General features: G+C 38.4%; 1 protein-coding gene across 3 annotated transcripts in view; it reads left to right on the top strand.

The window, feature by feature from the left end:
• The window catches only part of LOC118442358 (uncharacterized), a 249162-nt gene that overhangs the window by 43995 nt on the left and 184274 nt on the right, over window positions 1-20893 (top strand). Inside the window, exon 3 of one of the 3 annotated variants that reach the window (XM_085661918.1) lies at window positions 6519-6752. The exons of the other annotated variants lie outside the window; for them this stretch is intronic. Within the exon in view, the coding sequence (XP_085518044.1) occupies window positions 6693-6752 (60 nt within the window). The 5' untranslated portion in view covers window positions 6519-6692. The remainder of the gene's footprint in view (window positions 1-6518; window positions 6753-20893) is intronic. 3 annotated transcript variants of the gene reach the window in all.

Consider the following 20893-nt stretch of genomic DNA (forward strand, 5'->3'; position numbering starts at 1 on the left):
GAATGGTACCTTACGTTACTCTAGTTGTATTGTTTTTATTTTGAAATTGAATCTCATTCGTGTAGGACGAAGTCAGTTGATTACGTGACACGATAGAGACAAGTACTCGGGCGTACACGTACGGTAAATTAATCGGCTAGTTATAGGCGAGAAAGCAAGTCGTAGTTACGATCACAGCATGGTGTCCGTGTCTGTACGTTTAAAGAAGAGAAGAGAAAGAGAGAGAGTGCACGTTAAAAGTCGCTTGTAATTTTGTGCAACGCATTCAAGAGAACACCCTGAAGCATCGTACGGTCTCTCGCACGTGCGTAATGGGCAATAACAATCAATTTGCATGGATATAAGGCTTGCCACAGGGATGGTGGTCCACTTTGGTGGATGCAGTATCAACGAGGAGAAAAAATAAAGAAGAAGAAGAAGAAGTTATGATATTACAGAAAGAAAGAAAGGTATTCTGAAGGTATGATGAAGCGAATTTTGTTAACGAGCAATTTTTCGTATTAATTTTTATTCGATATCGTGTAAGACAGAGAGTATGTGTGTGTGAGAGAGAGAGAAAATAAATATAAGACTTTATGTAACGAAAGGCAAAAATCTTGTTTTTTCTTTCTTTTCCTTTTCTTTCTTCTTTTCTTCTCATTTTTTTTCTACTTGGCAACTTTTGACGACTTTTCGACGTGTTCCATACGAGAAAATCGAATAAAACGAGGAGATATGTCAGCGGACATCGTGTCGTCTTGCACGACCTTGAAATGTTTGCCGCTTTAAAACAGCTTTAAAACCGGTATCTAAAACGTCAAGATAGAGGGAATGCCTGTGCACGCGCTGTCTGTTTGGACAGTTGAAGAAGAGAAGGAAGGCGTCATGGAATAAGAAGAAGAATCATCGTGAAGGTGATGCCCCTACGAGAGGAAGAAGAATTTCTTCTATGGACCACCTAATAGATCTCTTGGACCTTTCATCGAAAGAGAAATCATAAGCGAAGGACGGCGAACTTTCTATCTTATTGAATATTCTTGCGAAATATTCTAGGCTCTTCTTCTTCCTCTTCCTTCTTCTTCCTCTTTTTTCTTTTTTTTTTTTTTCTTTCTTTTCTCTTTCTCCTCCATTTAAAACGAAGACGAAGCTCGATCGATCGATCATCGAACATCATATTCCGATAGTATCTTCGTTCAACGAAATTCTTCAAATAAGATGAAAGCGATAAGAAAGAGTCTACGGGAGATCTCTCTTTTGAGAATTTATATGTACAGTCGATTAGCATGTATTCGAATTCGTTTCCGAAGACATTAGCCTCATTTCCGTGCCACCTCGAGTTCAGTTTCGCGATTGACCATCTAAATTGTTTGCAATATCATTTGACACCTTCGTCGAAACATGGATGATTATCGTCGGTATTGCTTTTCGAAATCTATAGAAGAATGAAAGAGAAAGAGATAGAGAGAAAGAGAGAATCGAATTTCTTCCTTTTATCTCACGCACGTGCATCGAGTAGAATGTATCTTCCCTTTTGCTGAACATCCCACTCTTTTTCTCTTTCTCTCTCTCTTTCTCTCTCTCTCTCTCTCTCTCTCTCTCTTTCTTTCTTTCTTTCTTTCTCTCTATCGTCCATACACGTATAAGAGCATTCACGATACTTCAGAGAAAGAAAGAGAGGGAGAGAGAGAGAGAAAGAGAAAGAAGGAAGATGGTGGGTGTGCGATTAAAGGCGTTAAAACATGCGCGTTACGTGTCGAGAAATTATGTCGACTCAACCGGATCGTGTCTTCCTTTTTTTATATCTTTTTCTTTCTCTCTCTCTTTTTCTCTATCTGTTCCTTTTGCAAAGCTTACACCATTTTCGCGGTCACGATAATGCGATTACGCATTTTACGTATACCAAATCGTATGGTACAATAAAATAGTAATCTTTATGAGTCTCGAACGAATTCGAAATTGTCTCTACACGTTCTCTTATTTTCTTTCTCTCTCTTTTTCTATATATATATATATATATATATATACACATACATACATATATATATACATACATACATATATATATATACATACATACAACACGTTGCAGAAATGTTTCCCCTAGAAAACGATTTAGTAGCACTATGAGAAAAATTACTTTATTAGCTCTCCCGTGATAATAGCTCAATCCAAGTTAGAAAATCATACGTCTTGGCGTAAATAGGTGAGCCGTTCGAGGCGAGCTAATCGATCGTATCGTCGAATTATCCCCACCCGTAGGATAGTGCACAGGGTGCATCATCGGTACTCGCCACGCCCAGTTTAGGATTACGATCAAACGTTATTTCTCCTGTTCACTACGATGTTCATATCTTGAAGTATCGTATCGCTTTATAATTAACGACTTCTCGTTCACAGAGAAATTTTATTATGCTTGCGATAGATGTAATTGATATAAAGCAACCCTATCAACCGGAGAGAAGTAAATGTAAGGATGGATCTCTTTCTCTTTCTCTCTTTGGCTAAGAGAGGAGAATAACGCGGGAGGAGTTGAGCTTGTTTCTCTTTGGTATGTTAAAAGAGAAGAAGAAAAAGAAGAAGAAATAGAGAAAAAAGAAAGAAAGAAAGAACGAAAGGAAGAAAGGAAGAAAGAGAGAGAGAGAGAGAGAGAGAAAAGAAAACGGGAGGAGACTTTTTATCGCACCGAATGTCAGGTCGATTAATTTTTGTAATCTTATGCTTTGAAATCTGGGTGCAGCCTTGATTTATTTCACTCGAGATCATCGTACGCCTGCAAACGAGCTCGTGCTCGCAAACGCATCGAAGCTTTCTCTCTTCTCTCTCTCTCTCTCTCTCTCTCTCTCTCTCTCTCTCTCTGTCTCTGTCTCTGTCTCTCTATCTCCTTCTTTCTTTCTTTCCTGTCCACACTAACACCATCAACATATTTAAAGTATACACGCATATGCGCTGGACTCGCACCCTTCTCCGGCTCTGTTCCTCTCTTCCTCCTACCCTATATCCTCCATTTTCTCCCTTCCTCTTCCTCTTCCTCCCTCTCTCTCTCCCCCCCCCCCACCAATACAACGTCTTCCTTGCCTCGCGAATAAATATAAATCGTACATAATTGATTCAAAGGGCAATGTGGGCGAATCTCCTGCGATCGGTAGAAAGCTGTTATTCATGGGCCGACCGTGGTCGACGACTAGTCGCACGAGCAATGAAAGCATAAATACGTTGGCTATTTGCAGAGTGCTGTCGATACGTCCCCCCCGGTAAATGGCTTATAAACGTATCGCCTATCGCATTTAGAAATCGCCTCTGTGAATCTGTCGGCGCGTAATTTGTATGCCCAGTAGTAGTAATAGTAATAGTAATAGTAGTGGTAGTAGTAGTAGTAGTAGTAGTAGTAGTAATAGTAGTAGTAGTAGCAGAGTTCTCTTTTATTTTCCCATTTTTTCTTTTCCTCTTTTATTTTTTTTCTCCCTCGAGCTTTAATTTATTTATATTATTAAGTTCACATTCGATCGCAATGAATTCTAACGTTATATTTCATAGGATCGTAGTATTTCAATGGAGAAGGCTATGTACAAAAATATCTTATAATTGTTTCTATCGATACAAGATACATATATATATATATATATAAATGAAAATATTATATAGTCCGTACGTCGAAAGGATTTAGATAGTCCCATTGAAATTTTATTAGAAGATAATTGTTAAGTCGTAAGAATTGATTGTATTATCTATTTAATTTCATGATAACTCGATATCGTGGTAATCCTTAGAGAAGGCGATCGAGAATGGTTTATGGCTCTTAACGGGTGTGAGAACGAAAGCATCTTTGACTGGCGCGAGGCTAAAACTATCGCTCACTTCTGCTTGCTCGGAGCTCGGTAGCTGGCAGTTCTGGCAGTAAGTAATTAACTGCAGGTACTTACGCACGTTTCCGCCGTATATATGAATAACGTGCTCTAACCGGCCTCCTCGTGGGCGTTCGTCGATATAGGAACGTGCGAGAAAGCCATTCCCTTCTTAGTGTCTACGATCTCGCACGAGTTAAAGCGTCGATCCATCCATATTCTAACGATAATGAGAGGGTGTTTAATCTTTACGACTGCTAGCAAGAGAATGAGAGAGAAAGAGAGAGAGAGAGAGAGAGAGAGAGAGAGAGTTAAACCCTTCAGGAATAAATGTTTTTCCTCTTTCGCTATATTATCATCTATATATGTAGCTAAGTTGTGTTATTAAATGATATTATTCTCTAAGTTCTTTAAACTATGTACAAGTTTATATTGGTATTGATAAAATGAATATACTTGTTCTCTTTTTCTCTCTCTTTCTCGAAAATAATATCCCTAAGGTTCGTATTTTCTATGAGAGATAGATAGATAGAGAGAGAGAGAGAGAGAGAGAGAGAGAGAGAGAGAGAACATGAAAACATTTCTCCGAGAAACGATTTCGCTGCTAATAGCTTCATTTCGATATATAATCCCATTACCGAATACGGTTCGAGGTATTAAGTAGAAGCAGGTGTACATATTAAAGGCACACGCGAGTAGTAACACGTGCACGATGTGGACGGCAAAGACGAGGATCTTTAATCGCAAACGCGATACTTACCGGCTTACCGGTGCACAACTCCGGTGTTTGCACGGACCGTTAGTTCGCAGTTCGTACATCTACAAACCTGTTATTCAAATTCTGTAGCATCGATGCTACATCGATGTAACATTACGTGAACGCTTAATCGCTTTTCGATTATTATATACCAACCTCATCGCAAATTCATGCTGATTCCGAATGAATAGATAGATAGATAGATAGATAGATCGATAGATAGATAAGTAGATAGGTAGGTAGGTAGGTAGGTAGGTGGATAGATAGATAGATAGATAGGTAGAAGGATGTTAAAAGGTAAACTGTAAAGAAAAAGAGAAAAGTAGTAGAGAGCACGAACGGTTAGCACTAGCCCTGCTGCTTACAACGACTCTCTAATTGCGTTCTCGAGTTCCTGCGACGACTTCCCGAAGATGTAGCGCGTTTGCTAACGCGTGTTTATCCGGACTAGCTAGAGAGAGAGAGAGAGAAATTAGTGTGGCACTCGAAAGAGTTCCTAACATGTTACTTTGCCGACCGATCGAATGTTGTATTTCTCTTCCGATCGGCCTCAGTAAATATTTGACTATTCTCTTTGAAACTTCAAAAGAGAAATGTCTTCTCTCTCACTCTCTCTCTTTCTCTCTCTCTCTCTCTCTCTCTCTCTCTCTCTCACTGTATCTGTTTTTCTGACTCTTTCTTTTCCTTATTTTTGATCAAAGTTAAGACGCGAAACCGATCCGCATCGTATACCACGTCTTCTTCCGATCGATCTAACTTGTTATTACCGTAATGACCGAGATATTCATTTACTACTTAATGTCTCCTTACTAGCGACAACTATAATCGAAACTTCCGCTTATTTCAGCTTCTCGACGAATGAGAGTCTTTTTGTAACTACGTATCGAATTATTCGATGTTAAGCAATACTTCATTTAATTAATTATTTATGTTCTTGTTGTATTTATTTTATACACATACACACACACACACACACATATATATATATATATATATATATATATATATATATTGATAACCTGAAATCATTTTCATCTTTATTGTAATTGACGTATGTTAAAATTGAAATTAATAAAATATTTCAATTGTAATTGCGTTAATTGAATATAATATTATCTATTATCAGTATCAAGTGATATAGTTTACCGAAAGACTTAATAATAATACAATTAATTGGAACTATGAAATTTTAATTTTTATGTTGATTATTGATTTCATGTAGATCATTAAATATAGAAATGTTTTGTACATAGATATTTGCATGATATGAGAGTGAATAAAGTTATTTTCTAGTTTTGCGATGGATTTTCGGAATCGCTTGGATAAAGATTGTAAAAAGAGCACATTGTCCTCGTTGTGAACGTATTTCACGAATTTTCATAGTCAATTTTGATCAATTTAATATTTTTGTATTTTCGACGTTAGATATTTTTTGTATATAATTTCTAAAATATTTACACACGCACACATACACACACACACACACACACATTAGGTATCATAGGAAGAGAAAACATATCCAATTTGCAGTAGCATTTGGCCTCTTTGCGGTTTTCGAGCTAATGAGATTCATACTCGAAAGTAACGAGATCCTGTCGGTATTATCTAACTACTTTCTAAGATTTTTTTTGTTCTTTTTTTTTAACTTAGGTATAAAAAGTTCTTATATAGATATCTATTCTTCGACACTTTCCTCATAAAAATTAATTCTTTTCTTTTCACGATTCTCTCCTTGAACACACACACACACACACACACACACATATATATATATATATGAGATTAGGTTTTATAAAGAAAGGAAGAGCGCGTAGAATGTTGAAAAAGAAAAGAAAAATTGAAGAAATAAGAATAAAAAAATTTAAGTTAAAGGATAAAAAGAAAAAATGAAAGAAATGAAAAAGAAAATGTCGGGTTCCAATCGATTTAATTAATTTCAGATGGAAAGTGTCGGAGAAGATCGGAACGAAGTGCGATCGTATACTGAATAATGCAACGACTGTAAAGAAGAGGAGAAGGAGAGTGTTATAAAAGGATACAGAAAGGATATAAGCAGGCACGGGCTAAAGCCTTTGGCTCGTCCAACGTCTCGACGTAGTCGATACCAAGAATTAATGCGAAATCCGGTCTTTAAGCGAACGTGGCTTAAACCAAGTCTCCAAGAGAATCTCGCGGTAGGAAGCCAAAGAGCAAGACGTAAAAACTGGTCGACGGAATTTCATACTGAATCCGCGATTTATAATTAATTTCATTTTACCGGTATGTGTAAGCCAAACAACCAACCAACCAACTAACCAACCAACCAACCAACCAACCAACCAACTAACCAACCAACTAACCAACCAACCAACCAACCAACAAACCAACCAACCAACCGATCGACCGACCGACCGGCCCTTCGAACATTTTTCTTCGAACGTCGTTTAAAAACTTTTTATCGCTGCAAGTTTTTTTCTCCCTCCCTCGTTCTTTCTTTTCCTTTTTTCTTATTTTTTCTTTTTTTTAATCTTTCTTTTTTAATTAATTATTTAATAGATCACACACTTATATAGGATCACAGAACGCCGCTTGATTCCTTAATTTTATTTTGTTTCGAGTTAGATTGGAAGAAGGGTTGAGTGAGAATATATATATATATATATGTAATTTTTTTTTTTTATATATTTAAAAAAGGAAAAAGAATGTATCGGTAGATACAAACTGTGAAAGGAAAAAAAAGGAGAGAGAGAGAGAGAGGGAGAAAGAGAGAGAAAAGTAGGTTCGGCCAAAGTTATCTTTCGATGCGTAGAATAAGTAGGAAGAGAGGGTGCTCGTTACAAACGGCCGTACTTAAAGAGCATTGTATTCTCCGATGATATACTATGGGCTGCTATGTATCACAGCCTGTAACATTACTTTCCAATAAACATTATTTATAGGCACTTGGACAAATGCACGTTTTGTGCGACTTAACTTGAGTTATAGCGAGTACCACCTTTTCTCTCTTTATCTCTTTCTATCTCTTTCTCTCACTCTTTCTCTCTCTCTCTCTCTCTCACTCTCTCTCTTTCTCTCTATCTATCTATCTATCTATCTCTTTCTTTCTCTCTTTTTTTTTCCAAGCAGATCTATATCGACAGCCGAGTATTGTCAGCTCGAACGATTCAGTATAACGCTTTTATTCTTGGCTGACGGATCGACCAAGGTTGTTAGTCGCGGACGATACAACGTAATTCATCGTCAACGGGAAACGCCCAGCTCCTCGAGAGCATTCGTCAAGAATAGTAGACGTACGTACAATCCGATAATACGTCCCTTAATGATCGATGAATGAATCGGTAATTACTCTTAAACGCGAGGATCCTTTCATATATCCTTTCATACAAGCACACCTGCTGTCCAATATTTTTTTTTATTTATTGTTATTTCTTTTATTTTCGAACCATCAAACTAGAAGACGTTGTTGCATCCTTATGATGATTCTTGCCTTTAACTGACTTTGCGAAACGAGTCGATTCGATCGATTATTTTTATCGATTCTTTTTTCTCGCGCGGAGATGTAAAAAGGATATAAAGGAAAACAAGAAGGAAAGAAAAATAACAACGGCATCTAAGATCAACGTTCCTAAGGGATACATATATTTGCCGAAATGTTGTTTATACTTGTTAGGGTTACTTGATTTTCCAAACAAGTGTCGTTATTTTATGTCTCACAAAGTACTATACGTAAGACAGCAGGAAGAGGTTGGTTCCGTCCAACACAAAGTCAGTCGTACGTTTCTCGAAAGACATTTCACAGAATCCACGACAGTGTCCGTCCTCTCTTCTATTCGCGTTGGTTACGTCGACGTTGTACAGCAGCATCGATAGCACGCTAACCTACAACCGAGATGGTTCTGTAGTCTTCTAAAGGTCTTCGCAGAGAAGTTGGAGGTAGTAGCTTGATCGACTATATATCGGGAGGGCGCTAACAAAGTCATCGTTCGTCGAGAGAAAACGGCGTCGCTTCCTGCTTCGTCGGTACGTTTTCAGTCCCGTATATAGGAGATAGAAGAAGAAGGTTTCTTCTCATGCGAGAAATCGATTTATTTTATTTTCCATCACGGTTACTTTCTATTTGGTTGTCCTTCGTCGAAACTCACCGTCAATAGATATCGCGGTTCTTTGTATTTCCTAAGAAAGAACGAGAACCGTTTTGCACGATGTTTCTGGTATATTTCATTTTTAATTACTACGTTGGAGCTTTAACTACTAGATAGAAAATAAAGTAGACTCTTTGATACCTTTTCGAAAATTGAAAAAACAATCTATATGGGTATTATCGCTTGTATAAGGAAAACGAGGGTGAGCGAGTTTATGACGGAAGGGACTTTTATATTAAATTTTCTTGCGTTATTATACGAGATAAGTATTTGTGTATATGTGTGTGTGAACTTTTTCGTTCCTTTTTTTTCTTTTCTTTTTCCTAATTGCTGATCTCCCTGTATCTTCCCTTGTTCTGGTTTAATCCATAAATTTGTAAAAGAACGCGTGGGTCGACAATTCTTGGGTTACACAGAGGGGTAACATACGGTTACACACCTGGACAGATACAGATGCATCCCGATTGAAATGGTACGACCACTTGGAGATATTTTCTTGGGTGACACGAACTAGACTAGACACTTGCTACGAGTAGGTACTGCTCGTTAGTGGCTGCACGAGCTCTGACACTGTCATACCATTGATTGTATGTGTTTGCAATGTACAACGTGTTTGCATTCGATGTCAGAATCACAGAGATAATCAACTTCATTTCATTGTCATTTCTTGCTTCGTTTGTCGAACGAAAAAGAGAAAGAGAGAGAGAGAGAGAGAGAGAGAGAGAAAAAGAAAGAAAAAATAAAGAAAAGAAGATAAAAATGAAAATAATAGAAAAAGGAAAGAAAAAATGATAAAATTCTTTTATTTATTTATTTTTTTTTTCTTTCGTAAAGACGAGAGAAAAGATTTGTATTATTATTCGAGATAAACGTGTGCATACGTGTCCACGTATTTATCAGGACAGGTGTCGCATTATTCCATGTGGTGGCAATTGAGTCTCTTGTTACCGTGGGATTCGTCGGACTGTGCTAAGCAAAAACTTCCGGAAAAGAGCTAGCGCACGCGTTAGCTTGTAATACGTACACGTTTGGTACAAGCGGAGAATTCAACTCGTATCCTTATATCTACTTAATAGTTTCCCAGCCTTGTGAATTGGACATCGTCCGATGTCGTTTCGACGTTCTTAGAGCGTGTCCTCGATGTTCGTCCTCGCAGGTGCAAGGTAATTTGTTTCGATGAGTTCGCCATAAAGAAAAAGTAAATAAAATGTATGGAGAGGTAAGAAAAGTAAGAGAGAAAAAGAAAAGAAAACAGGAAGAAGAAAAAACGAGAAAAGAAAAGGAAGATTACGGTGGAAGCGAATTTAACAGCGATTTTCGAACGAGCATCTCGCGTTCGTATTATACCGTTTTACTCGGCTTTCCCTGATTGAAATTTGCATAACTTCGGCGGTCGCTCGTCAGCATCCGCTTTACGAGCACGACTCGCGAGCCTTGGCCTCTACTTTGCATAATTTCTGCTCACGCGAGTGTGTTCGACTTTACGTTCTCGCCGCCTGATACCGCCGGTCGATGTCGTTTCGTTTGATCCTGCTTTTCTTTTTTTTCTCTTTTTCTTTTCTTTTCTTTCCTTTTCTCTTTTTTCTTCTTTCCTTCTTTAAAAGAGAGACAGAGAGAGAGAGAGAGAGAGAGAGAGAGAGAGAAAGGACATCTTCAGAGATTCTTAGATATGAGAAACAAAGTAGAAGTGAAAATCAAAATAGGAGAGATAAAGAAAGAAAATAATAAAGGATTATATCCTTGATAATAAAATGGACAATCGTTTCTCGATCAAACTCGAAAAATATTTTTCAAATTTTGGATTTAAGTGCATACGTGCATGCATACATTCATACATATATACATACATACATGCATATATGCATACGTACTCATTTAAGTCGGTCACGTCCAGGTGCACGCGGTTTGCGGTTTTATAGTTTTCAGTGTTACGCTAGTAGAACGTTCGCGTGGCACGTAGTACGAAAGCCGACACCTCAGCCGACGTTGGACATTCGCCTTCTCCTCTCTCGTTCCGTAGAACGTCGACTTGCAACTGCAACGCCGACTGCAGCCTCGCTCGTGTCACTAGCATCTGCGGCTAGCCTTAGCAGTGGCCACTCACTTTGGTCCGATTTGGTAGACATTACCGGTGAGGTATTTTCAATCGGGGCCTCTCGACGGAGCAAGGACACCATTAGCTTGTCACACTCGACCAAACAGGACTCGGACTTGCAATGTTTACTATCTCTCCGTGATGCAAGCGCTGAACTTGTATAGAGAAAGAAAAAGAGAGAGGATCCTTATTTTATATATACATGCGTATATATATGTGTATATATATATATATATGTGTGTGTGTGTGTGTGTGTGTACATATCTCAATCCTTTTCATTTTCTTTCATTTATACATAACGTTGGATATTTAAGATATAGGTACAACATAAGCAGTTAGGGAAATCAATGCAAATCAAGGACAAATTTCTATTTATCTTATTAATTAGGAAATACTGAGAATTGGAACGCGCTAATGTAAGCGATACAGGATAATGACGTTTCTTCGTACGTAGATACGTACCTTACGTACTTAAGTACATACACGGCAAACAAATTGCTCGGCATCGATACCTAATACGGTCTAACGCATATTCCAACGTTTATCCGTATACTATCGCGAATGAATAAGAAAAAAAAAAAAAAAAAATAATAATAATAAAAGGAAAATAAAGAAAGAAAAAAGAAAAAAACTTGTTGGGGGTGCAGAGAGGGAGGGGGAGGGAAGGGGGAAGAAAGAAAGAAGAGAAAAAAAGGAGAAAAAAAGAAAAGGTTGGGATTTTAAGGCCGCACGTAACTCATACGAGAGAAAGAGATAGAGAGATAGAGATAGAGACGCGTAGTTTTCCAGGCTCCGACCTCGAAGCCAAGACCGATTATATTTTCTCTCCCGTACATTAAAGCCCGGTACTTACGCGTACCGTTATTTAGTAATGCCTCACGCTCGCGCTAGGGTTTCCAAGGAATTTTTTTCCAAAACTACGACGCGAAGATTACTGCAATCAGCCGTAAGCTATCAGTGACTTGCAGAAGAATGACGCGACCGCAGGATTAACCTGTGGACAATGTCTTCCTTCCATGCGAAAAAGCAGATTTCTTTAACTTCCTCTTATATATATATATACCCTAAATCGAGTTTTGTGGCCAACATAAGAAGGGATAACATTTATCTTCCTAATTGGGAGATACCAATTATCTTTCTCTCTCTCTCTCTCTCTCTCTCTCTCTCTCTCTCTCTCTCTCTCTCGTTATCTCTGTAAAAAAGAAAAAAAAAGACGTCCGTCTTCTTCCTTACGTTTTAATTATTACGACAGACCACTTGTTTCTCCTTCGATCGTTTCGATCGAGAAAGGAAGCTTAGAGAAAACCGCGAATGCACGTAACCGTGCTTAGGATAATCGATGAACGCTACTTCGTACTTTCCTCTTTAGGCAAAAGTTCTTCGTAGAAGACGTGTTCATCAACCTTTAGGGTCAGTGGAACGGGCCAATCTACAGACACGATAAAAGACTTATGCCACTTTCTCGTGACCTTATGTGACATGCATTAGAGGACATGCATATATACTTATCGATCTTTTATCATATCGAGATTAAATTAATTCGAACGTATAGTAATATTTAATCGCCTTGAAGAATCGATTGTGAATTATAATTAAACTTAGATATTTATATTATTTAATTATTTTTCCTCGAGAATATTTCGAACGGAACGAAATGTTACGTTTTAATGTGCAATGCGGAAGAACGTTTGTAATTGAAATTTTATTTAATTCAATGAAGGACAGGTATTATTTTCTTTTCTCGATGAAAAAATGATCGCGTCTTTCTTATTAACTATCATCTTCTCCGAGAAGCAAATTTGCGGAAATGTTTTCGTCCTTCGCGAGCCACGATTATTCTTGTTAACTTTTATCATATATCGTGCGTGGCATCGAGTTGTAGACAAAGTAATACTACGATCATAGATCAGATAGATATACGGATAATAGTGTCGTTGATATCCAAGGATTAAACACATATCCTTCTATATATAATAAAACAATAATTATTCTACCTAATCGAACAAAGACTTTATCGATCGATAGAAGAGAAAAAAAGAAGGGGAAAAGATAGATGGATAGATAGATAGATAGATAGATAAAGATATATATATATATATATATACATACATACATACATACATACATAGATCGTGTTACGGAATCCTCGAAAGCCTCGCTCTCGCTAATCGATTCCGACGTAGTTCTCGCATTACTCTCAGCTCGAGAGTCGTTCGTTTAAATGGCCATTTTCGGTGGAATCGATCGTCGAATTTAAATTACTAATTAGTCTGGCACGTACACCGGGTGGATTAGCCAGTCCGAAGGATATAGCGCCTATGTAAAGTTACGTATAGGAACGTTCACGTTAAACGATGCACGCGTCCAAGCGAGAGGAAGAGAGAGAGGGGGGAGGGGAGAAAAAGATATATATACAGAGAGAGAGAGAGAGAGAGAGAGAGAGAGGAGATCAGTAGGGGGTCAACGTGTAAACCGGCGACGTAAAGTTGCACCACATTAGTCCAGCGGTATATTTACGGCTATGTAAACCGTACGTGGGGGCTCTCCCATTGGCATTAGCCGGGCCAACATAAGCGCGTACACGATACGTATATGGCGAGCAATTCGCACCGTTAACTACCGTCCATTGCTATGGTGTTTTGCTCGTGCATCCTCCAATGTTGTACCTTCTTCTAACTCCTTCTTCCTTCGTAGGAACTAGCCTCGATTCGAGCTCTATTGTCCCAAAATTAGCAAGATAAAATCGTACGCGTTCAACGTAAATGTATATATTAAAAAAGGAAATAGATAATTTTGTAATATAATAATTTTTGTAACTATCTCTCTCTCTCTCTCTCTCTCTCTCTCTCTCTCTCTTTCTGTTTTTTACGTAATAGTTTCGTTAAGAAAAAAAGGAACAAAAAAAGAAAAAAAGAAAAAGAAAAAAAAGGAAAAAAATTGTCTAGTTTCTTTCTAGATGTAATATTAATGTATTTCTCATAAAAGGAAATAGACATTAGTATCGGTTGTGTTGAAAATGATATGAAACATGAACGTTCATCGAGTAGGTATAAGTTATTGGAATTTTGTACGATCGATCAAAGTGGAAAGCATACGGGAAGGTAAAGGTGTTTTATATGTTGGAGAAGGAACGAAGGTGACAGGCGTGGCCTTGGACATCCGCCGTTACGGCTACACCATAAACGATTCTCCGCGGAAAAGGAATAAGGAAAGGACGAGAAAGAGTTACGAGGGATATATCGGCTGTACGACGACAAGGACAATACGGTGCGTGTACACCACCGAACTAATTGCGAATCCCACGCTATGTTTCTCTTTTTTTTTTCTTCGTCGATACTTTAGAACCCTCGTTCTGTGATCCTCGTTTTTAGAATTTCATGGGAAAAACCTTCGATGCATTCTTTCCTTTTTTTTTCTTTATTTTTCTTTTTTTTTCTTTATTTCTTGTTAAAAGAGAGAGAGAGAGAGATTCTTATGCGAGAATTTCAGATTGGCATTTCGAACGTATCTTACGTAACTGTTTTAACGGGATACCTCGTATATTCATACGACGATTTGAATAGAATTAATTGACATTAACGATACTAATTAAAAACTATTAACGATATTAATTAAAAACCAATACGATCAATATATATATATATATATATATATATATATATATATATATATATATAGGCAGGACGTTTTTATTCAACGTTTAATTCTTTTTGATCGAATAATAAAAAGAGTAAGAAAAAAGACATGAGTAGAAGAAGAAAAGTAAAATCCAACGTAAAGCAAATAAATAATATTTATTTGATCGGCATTGATCTCGTTGCGGAAAGAGAATAAGAAGTTTCGCTTAAATTGCACTTGTAATTAATCTGACAGAAAGAGAGAGAGAGAATCCATACAAGGATTGGCACATCTCGTTCTCGGCTATCGACCTTCTTCAAGGTCACATTAACGAATTCAACTGTATATTTTTCGCATTAGTAAGATCCTCAATCGTTCGGTGAATTTTATTCGTTTAGAAAATAACCAGGGAATTTAGCAAAGCTACAGCTCGTTAGGAAACACCTGTCCAATGCCATTTATTTCATTCCCATATATAATCCGGTCATTGTTAAATAAAACGTATCGTGGATCATCGTGGATTCTCGAAGCCTCGAGGATAACTTCAACGACGATTGAGAAAGGACGGACGAACGGAAAAAGGGATAGTAAGGAGGAAAGAAAGAGTATAAAAGAAAGAAAGAGAAGAGAAGAGAAGAGGAAAAAAAATGGAAAAAAGACAAAAAAGGAATAAAAAATAAAAAGGATAGGACAAGAGCCGTTATCGTTGAAGTCTTTCATGCTCATTACTCGCAGTGAGTCTGAATTCTGAAAGAGCTTCTCTTTCGAAGATATTCATATATAGAAAAGAGATGGACAGAACGTCTTCTTGCGTCGTAGGTACCATTCGGTTGCGTATATTTATCTATTAGAAGAAAAAAGAAGAAGAAGAAAAGGAAGAAGAAGAGGAAGAAAAGGAAGAAATAGAAGAAAGAAAAGGAAAAGAGAGAGAGAGAGAGAGAGAGTACGGGAGTGCGGGGAGGGGAGGAAAAGGAGAGACACAGAGTATAAGCGTGGACGATTAGTCGATTTACGGTCATTCTATAAGCATAATTATCGTCCTATTAAAAGCACCAGTTGCGACCCTACCGAGCTGTAATTACCGCGACGCGGTGTCTCCTGTTGGTACACGTAAGAGTTTTAACGGTCGCCGTGAGACTCGAAATATATCGGGTGGGTGGTGCATAATTAAGAGCCGGTACACCGTACGAATCGACTTTGCACTGCACGAAACATCTTTCTTTCTCTCTCTCTCTCTCTCTCTTTCTTACTTTATTTCTTTAACCAGTCTTCTTATTCCTTGAATTACGTATTCCTCGGATATACTCTTTCATAATCTTCTTCTCTACGTGGATAATACTAGGACCGGAGAGACAGAGAGAGAGAGAGAAAGAGAGAGAGAGAGAGAGAAAGAGAGAGAAAGAGAAAATCAAAGCCTTCTTAAAATACGATATACTTAACTTTAACTCTTCTATACTCCTTTTTATTTATTATTTTGGATTTTTCTTTCATTTTTCTTTCTTCTTTTTTTTTATAAAATTACACACGGACAGATTTTCATCCGCGAAAAACGCACAAAAAGAGAAGGAGAGAGAGAGAGAGAGAGAGAAAGAAAATGATTGTCGCGCGATCAAGTACGAGCCATTGATCGAACCATAAACGAAATTACCCGGCGCTTCGACCATTATCCTATAAAGTCCTGTAGCTAAGAGTCGTTAAAAAATTTTATTGAGCTATTAAATCCTTAACGGTTCGTTAACAGTCGCACGGTATTGTTCTGCGTTCCTCGTAACCCTAGAGAGAGAGATAGATAGATAGAGAGAGAAAGAGAGAGAGAGAGAGAGAGAGAGAGATCTGGAACGTTTAGTTCTATAGGCTTTGCTCTTTTACGTACAACGATAATTTCTCTAATCGATGCGAGAAAATCTTTAGTGAATGTAATCGATCGATTATAGAAGATATAGAGAATAGAATTATCATTATTCATTTATCTTTTTCCCAACGATCGAAATAAATCTTAATAACTTGCTTTTATTATCCTTTGTTTCTATAATAAAATTGTATTGGCAAATAATTAATCGGTCGTTAATAAAACAAATTTGAACGATAAAATTCGTCGATGTTACTTAGTTGCTTCGATGATTATTTTTTTTTTTTATAACAGAACAATCGTGCGTACAAGTCCACGCGCGCGTGTATGTCTTTGTATATGTTGGTGGTATGTGTATACGCGAAGGAAAGTAACAAAACAAAAAAGATAACGAAAGGAAAGAAAAAAAGAAGGAAGAAAAAAAGAAAAAGAGAAATATTGGAGGGCGATGGTGAGGGCAAAAGGAGCGGAACGCAACGGCCAGGGCGTGATTCGAGATCATCTCCGTGATTTACGGTGGGAAGACGAGACTCTGAGACACGGTCTCTTGCCTCTAAACGAGAGCACGTTTTTAAGCACGCGAAAGAGAGTGAGAGAGTGGAAGAGAGAGAGAGAGAGAGAGACAATGGCCGTCTAGGCGTTCGTGGGCGTACGCGGCCAAGTCGCGACCTCGATCGTAGCTCCACTTTTTTGCTAGTCTACCGTTCTCATGCTGCAATGTCCAATGTTGTAAAAATCCCGTTACAACATCCTATAAATTACTTAAAGTTCCCACAGCTCTTCCCCTCCTTTATCTCTCTCTCTCTCTCTCTCTCTCCTCTCTCTTTTTATCTCTCTCTTACTCGTTTTTATCTCTTTCTTTCTCTCTCTCTTACTTTTTAATTATCTCTTTCTCTCTTTCTTTTTATTTATCTCCCTCTCTCTCTCTCTCTCTCTCTCTCTCTCTCTCTCTCTCTCCTCTTTCTCCCCCTTTATTTATCTCTTTCTCTCTCTCCCTTTATTTATCTCATTCTCTTTCTCTCTCTCTTTTTCTCTCCATCTTTCTCTGTTATTCCCTTTTTCTTTCTCTCTGTTCTTCCTCTTAACTTCCGAAGGACGATCTTGAAATTACCAAAGACCGATCGAGATTTCTTTTTTCCAAGAAACGTATTACGCGTTCTTGGCACGACTCGTTCATTAATTCTCCGTGCGCGCGCGTTCGTTCTTGTCTCGTTCGTGTAAAGCGATCGATCTCCTCGAGGCGGTGCTTTGGAAAGCGTAAACATCTTAGGCTATCTTATACGATTGCAACGAGGAGGAGGAGGAAGAGATGGAGAAGGAGAAGAAGGAGGAGTAGAAACAGGAGGAAGAGGAGGAGAAGGATGAGGAGTGGATGGAGAACGCGTGCAACAGCGATTACTCCTTCCTCGAATTGGCCGTAACATCGTGTAAGTACGCATCGATAAATGATTAAAAAAGAAAAAAAGAAAAAAAAAAAAAGAAAAAAGAAAGAAAAAAGAAAGAGAAAAAAAGAAAAAGCAAAAAGGAAAAGAAAAAAGAAAAAAGAAAAGGTAAATGGGTTAGTCGGGGAAGGGCTTTTCAAGAAGCACGCGTGTCGTAAGCGTAATTTAAGGTTCCTCGGCAATCACGATCGAAAAAGAAGATTCGCATTGTACACTCGTTCGAAAATTGTCTGCTCCTTTCCTTCTTTTCTTTACTTTTCTTTTCTTTCCTTCCTTCCTTCCTTCCTTCCTTCCTTCTTTCTCTTTTTCCTTTTTCATACTTTTTTCTTTCACGAGAACGAACCCTTCCTCCCGAACACAGCAGCTGCGCGCACTGTGTCAATGTGGAAAAAGTGCATGGAACGCGTCTAAGGGTTGTGGAAGGACAAAGAGAAAGATAGAAAAGGGAGAGGGAGAGCAAGAAACATCGTCAGAGGGCGACGGAGAGTAGTAATCTGATCAAAGAGAACATTTGTATGGTATGTCGTGTAGTTAAGTGAGCTTCTCGTGAGACTATGGCTATGCCATTTAACTTGGAGTCTTCATCGATTAAGTCTAAGATAGTCTTCATCTATTCCCTTCATTAACGCTACCTTTGAACGATTGCAGAGATAACGAGCAAATTTTTGAAGAGCTTTAAAAGAGCTTTCGAAGTGCACCTATGATGAGGAGACAACGAGGTAAATAAAAAGAGAAATAAAAGAGAGAAAAAGAAACAGGAAAAAAATAAAAGAAAAGAAGGAAAAAAGAGTTCGCGATTGGTAAGAACGCGGTGTAGACGGGAACGAGAACCAGGCGCCTCTTTTACCAAGGACGAAAGGAAGGCAGGACAAGCAACCTGCACTTTACTTAAGGAGAGAGCCCGAACTCGTCGTCGTAATTTAGTCGCACGGAGATCCTCGTGTTGCGGGTACCGCGGAAGGTAGGCACGCCTACGTGTAACGCAGGATTTATCGTGTTTTTCGTATCCGGGTAGTTGGAACAGGTCGTTCGAGGACGACCATGAGAGGGGAACCTGAGGAACGGCCGACGAGGGAACTCCGTCGTTCGTGGCTCACCGAAATTACGAATACTTCTCGTGGACTTGCTTATTTCTTCTCTCTCTCTCTCTCTCTCTCTCTCTCTTTTACATTCCTTTTTCTTCTTCTTATTTCTTCTCATACACGTAGACAGTACGTTTACGTATAGATTTTCAATAATTTTTCCTGCAATAATTTTTTCCTTTATTTTTACAATTCATTTTGATGTTATAATTAATTAAGATCTTAATTCGATTGTAAGGAATAAAAATAGCTCGTACGAATGGAAATTTTTGGATTGGAAAGATATAAAAAAAGAAAAGAATTTCTTTTAACCGTAGAAGTTACTTAGAAACATATATCGAAATTTACTTCGTACTCACGTTCTTGTCAAGTAGAAGAAGAAGAAGAAGAAGAAGAAGAAAAAGCGTCGAAGGGCGAGCGAGCAGTATGGTAAGCGCGCGGAAACACGTGCTGCCCTTAAATGGAACTCCACGAGTACTCTTCTTTCGCTCTCTCTCCCTCTCTCGTTGGACTCGTATATCTCCCGTTTACGCGACATCGGAATTTTTCAGTTTTATCGAATTACCTAGGCATTACCGACCTAATGAAAGCAATCCAATGGAGCTCGCATCTCGTCTCAACCACTTTGTACTTCTCCGATGAATGCCGACACAGAATCCGGCACGTTTACGTACATATAAAGATACATATATATATATATATATGTATATATATATATATATATATATATATATATATATATATATATGTTACACAGTCGTGTCGGAAGGAAACACACAACTTAGTAGAAGTTGTCTTGACAAGACACACATGAGAGAGAGAGAGAGAGGGAGGGAGGAAGGGAGAGAACGAAAACGAGAACGAACGAACGAACGAACGAACGAACGTTTCGCGCTTATATCTTTGACTCAGCACCTCGGTGTAGTCACAAATTGCTCGACGAGCTTTTTCCAAGCCGCGGCCAAAGGGACCCGCACCGGATCGCGTTCCAACAGCTCCTAAACACGCGGCAAGATCACGAGAGCCGGCAAAACGCGACAGAAGTTACCGCGAAATTTCTTGTCCGAGGTCTTCCTTCCTTCCTTCCATCTTTCTTCCCTTTCTCATCCTTTCGTACTACTCTCAGCGGGGGCCTCCTCTTTCTTTCGATCCTTTTGTTTATTTCGTGATTTTCGTCGTCGTACATAGAAATGCCGAGACTTCGGCCCTCGTTTATTCGTCGATCCAACGAACGTAAAACGTTAGTTATTTTTTCTCTTTTTTCTTTTCTTTTTCGGTTTTTTCTTTTTATTTTTTCTTTTATTTCTCTCCTTTGTCTCGTTAATAACAAAGAAATTTTTATTACGATTATGCGAAGAATTTTTTATTAAACAATTTTCTTTTTCTATTCCTTTTTCCTTCTTTTTCTCTCTCTCTTTCTTTTTCTCTAATTCTATTTCTTCTTCTCTATCACATTAAAGAGTACACGAGATGTAACTTTAGTAAAGGGACTTTTCAAAGAAAGACAGTCGGTTTGTTCGTAGAAAATCATCCTTTGTACTTGCCGGTAAGTTCTATAGCTGACTTGCCTTCGTAATGTCGCACGCGTCTTACCAGTGAGAGGAAGAGAAATAGAAAGAGAAAGAGAGACACGCATGCACGCGCTCTTACACACACATACACGATACGTATGTATCATTTAAGTATAAAAGGCCCGCACCTGCGCGTACGTCTACACCACACATTCGAAGGTAATTACACAATCCATCGCAATTAACGGCATTAGCGACCAGTTTAGATCTAATCGCGGTCGTCTCACTACCATCGACGAAGGGACGGGGAGAGAAGAGAAGCGACGGAAGAGAGAATTCGTAATTACATTGCTCGATCTTTAATATTTCACATGGTAATGCCGACGACCCTTTTTCTTCTTCAATCGCACCCTAGCTTTGAGCTCACAAACCCCTTTTGACAGACAACACGTTTCCTCCCCTGTCGTATAATTGTCGCACGACGAGATAGAGAGAGATAGAAAGAGAAAGAAAGAGAGAGAGCGAGTTTATATCATTTCTCCTCCCTCACTTTCTCTGAAGACATTTCCATATTACTACTTGGATATCATTCTTTAT

Source organism: Vespa mandarinia, chromosome 16, assembly GCF_050613455.1.
Source record: "Vespa mandarinia isolate Hongniang chromosome 16, ASM5061345v1, whole genome shotgun sequence".
Lineage (NCBI taxonomy): Eukaryota > Metazoa > Arthropoda > Insecta > Hymenoptera > Vespidae > Vespa > Vespa mandarinia.